Raw genomic sequence first — 2412 nt, forward strand, 5'->3', positions numbered from 1 at the left:
TTTATTTTAACTTATTTTCACATCGTGATAAGTTTTTATTTAAAAAATCTTGCTTCATAAAAGATCCGTTTTTAAAAATACAAAGAAGAAAAGAAACAAATATATGGATAAGAAAGGAAATTTTGACTGAAAAAATACATATTTTACTCAAGAATTTAAGTCATTTGAATTTTTATAAATATTTATTTGATTTTTATAAAATCAAATAAAAATAAATTTTAAACATGTCACGACAACATACGGCGAGGATAAAAAATACTAATTATTAATGTATACGGCAACAGTACACCACTACTAGATTCACAAAGCAATACCCACAACTATTGAAAAATGATGGTCATTTACCTTTTCCAATGTTAAATAATCATTTGAATATCTATAGGAACCAGATATATAAGAGTGATGATAATTTTAAGCAAGATCTTAATTATTGGGTCTAATTAAGAGATTTTTCTTATTAAGTGAATTTGGAAGAACATGCTGCAATTAAGTTAGTATTTGATAGAATGGATAATTAATTAATCTCCCAACTCCATAGGATATAATTATCTCATTAATATTATTAATCACTTTTCAATGAATTTTATCTTCCTTGCCCTGCATAAACTAAATGAGAATAAAATCTCCAAAAGACTAAAAGATTTTATTAATTAAGTAAATGATTATAGATCATGAATTAAAATCTTTATATCTAATACAAGATCCAAATAAATAAAAAGTCAATATATCTAATAATGGCAGGAAGTGTCATGCTTATTTCCCTATTTAATTTAATTTAATTTAATTTTTAATGACATTCTTCGGTTAAGATGTGTTGTCAATCGCTTTTAGCAGCTTGGCTCCCAAGGCTCACCTGTCGGTACCTTTCTTCCCAAGCTTTTTCCATCACCGACTCAAATTCCTATAAATCCAAACAACCAAAGTATCGTGTTCTTCATCAACAAGACTCTTTCTTTGTTCTTTTTTTTAATCTTTCCAAGCCCACAATCGGAAGCAGGCAAGATGAGAAGAGAGGGGCGACCACATGGAATGGTTAGGGCCTATGCAGTCTTGCCACCTCCATGGAACCCTAAACCTGGAGGAGACAGAAAATTCAACAAGTTTGATACACCCACAACAGCCGGATTGTTCACCAAGGTCTCATCAAAGCCCACAAACCACTCCAAATTCACAGGGAAATGCGGTAAGCCACGGTGCTTAGAATGTCACCTGCAACCATGTTGTAAGGCCAAGCACAAAACCAAAGGATCCCATAAGGTAAAATCACAAGATGTTTTGTCTAATTCCAATGCTCAGTTTATTGCTTGGCGGGTTGTGAATGGCCGGCATGGCTCGAATCTTTCTGGGTTTTCTGCCACGGGGATGTTGAACCATTTGGCCAGTACTGGTGACCATGACCATGCAGATGAAGTTGATGATTCGGGACATGAGATTGATCAAGAGTTTGTTGATGATGACGATGAGAATTATATTGGTGATGGTGTTAATATCAAGAATATTGAAGAAGAAGATGGTATGAGTTACTGTGATGTGGGATTTGAGGTGGACCTAGCTGAAGGAGATGAAGATTGGTGTTTGGTGGCAGAGAAGGCATGATGCCATTGCCATGTCAATGTCGATGGCTGTCATAACTTCCTTGAACATTTTTCTATAATACTTTCTTCTAATTAAATAATTGTAATTTTTACAAGTTGAATTATTAATTAAATGCCTTGAGAATTTGTGCAAGTTGAAAGTATTAATTAAATAATTTTTATATCTTGTATTGAAAATTTCTGCAAAATATTTTTATAACCAAAATGGAGATTCGGATTAATAACTACACTCAAGCCTGAAGTATGGTAGGAGGTTCTAAACCCGCGTGAGCCATTTCTCATTTTCCAAACAAAGTAAAATATTTTGGGCCGACTACTTTATCTGTTGGGTCTTTTAGCTTGCTTACCAAGATGAAGATTCTTTTATTTTCGTTTTTTAATGTGACTTTACAGTTTGTTGACACTCAAACCAACTTCAAGACATACTTCCTATGATATATATATATATATATATTACTATTCATATGAATAGTATAATGATGGAAGCGCCCTCACACTCTAAAATCTTTGAACTCTAATTAGGCGCAATTTGTTTTCTTTTCTCTTGATCCATTTGATATTATCAAATTGAACAGAGTAATTGGTTTTTTTATATTTTTATACACAATAAAATGATTGAAATGTTATTAAAAACAAAAAATATTAAAATGATTTCTTGGGTTTTTTTTTTAAGCATGGTGAAATGACTAATATACATTTACAAGCAAAAATTCTTTAAATGATAGCCAGGGCCGGGGTTTTTCATATTTTTATCAATGTTTTTTTCTTCATAATAATTAACTTTATTTAGGGCCAATTTAGTCATTTAAAAAAATCA

General features: G+C 31.6%; 1 protein-coding gene across 1 annotated transcript; it reads left to right on the forward strand.

Annotated features, from left to right (window-relative positions):
- Positions 1-916: 916 nt before the first annotated feature.
- Positions 917-1728, forward strand: LOC7467690 (uncharacterized). The gene has a single exon (XM_002300047.4). The coding sequence runs from the start codon at positions 1003-1005 to the stop codon at positions 1594-1596; it is 594 nt and encodes a 197-aa protein (XP_002300083.2). The 5' UTR covers positions 917-1002; the 3' UTR covers positions 1597-1728.
- The last annotated feature ends 684 nt before the right edge of the window (positions 1729-2412 follow it).

The sequence above is a fragment of the Populus trichocarpa genome, chromosome 1 (genome assembly GCF_000002775.5).
Source record: "Populus trichocarpa isolate Nisqually-1 chromosome 1, P.trichocarpa_v4.1, whole genome shotgun sequence".
In the NCBI taxonomy this organism is placed as follows: Eukaryota; Viridiplantae; Streptophyta; class Magnoliopsida; order Malpighiales; family Salicaceae; genus Populus; species Populus trichocarpa.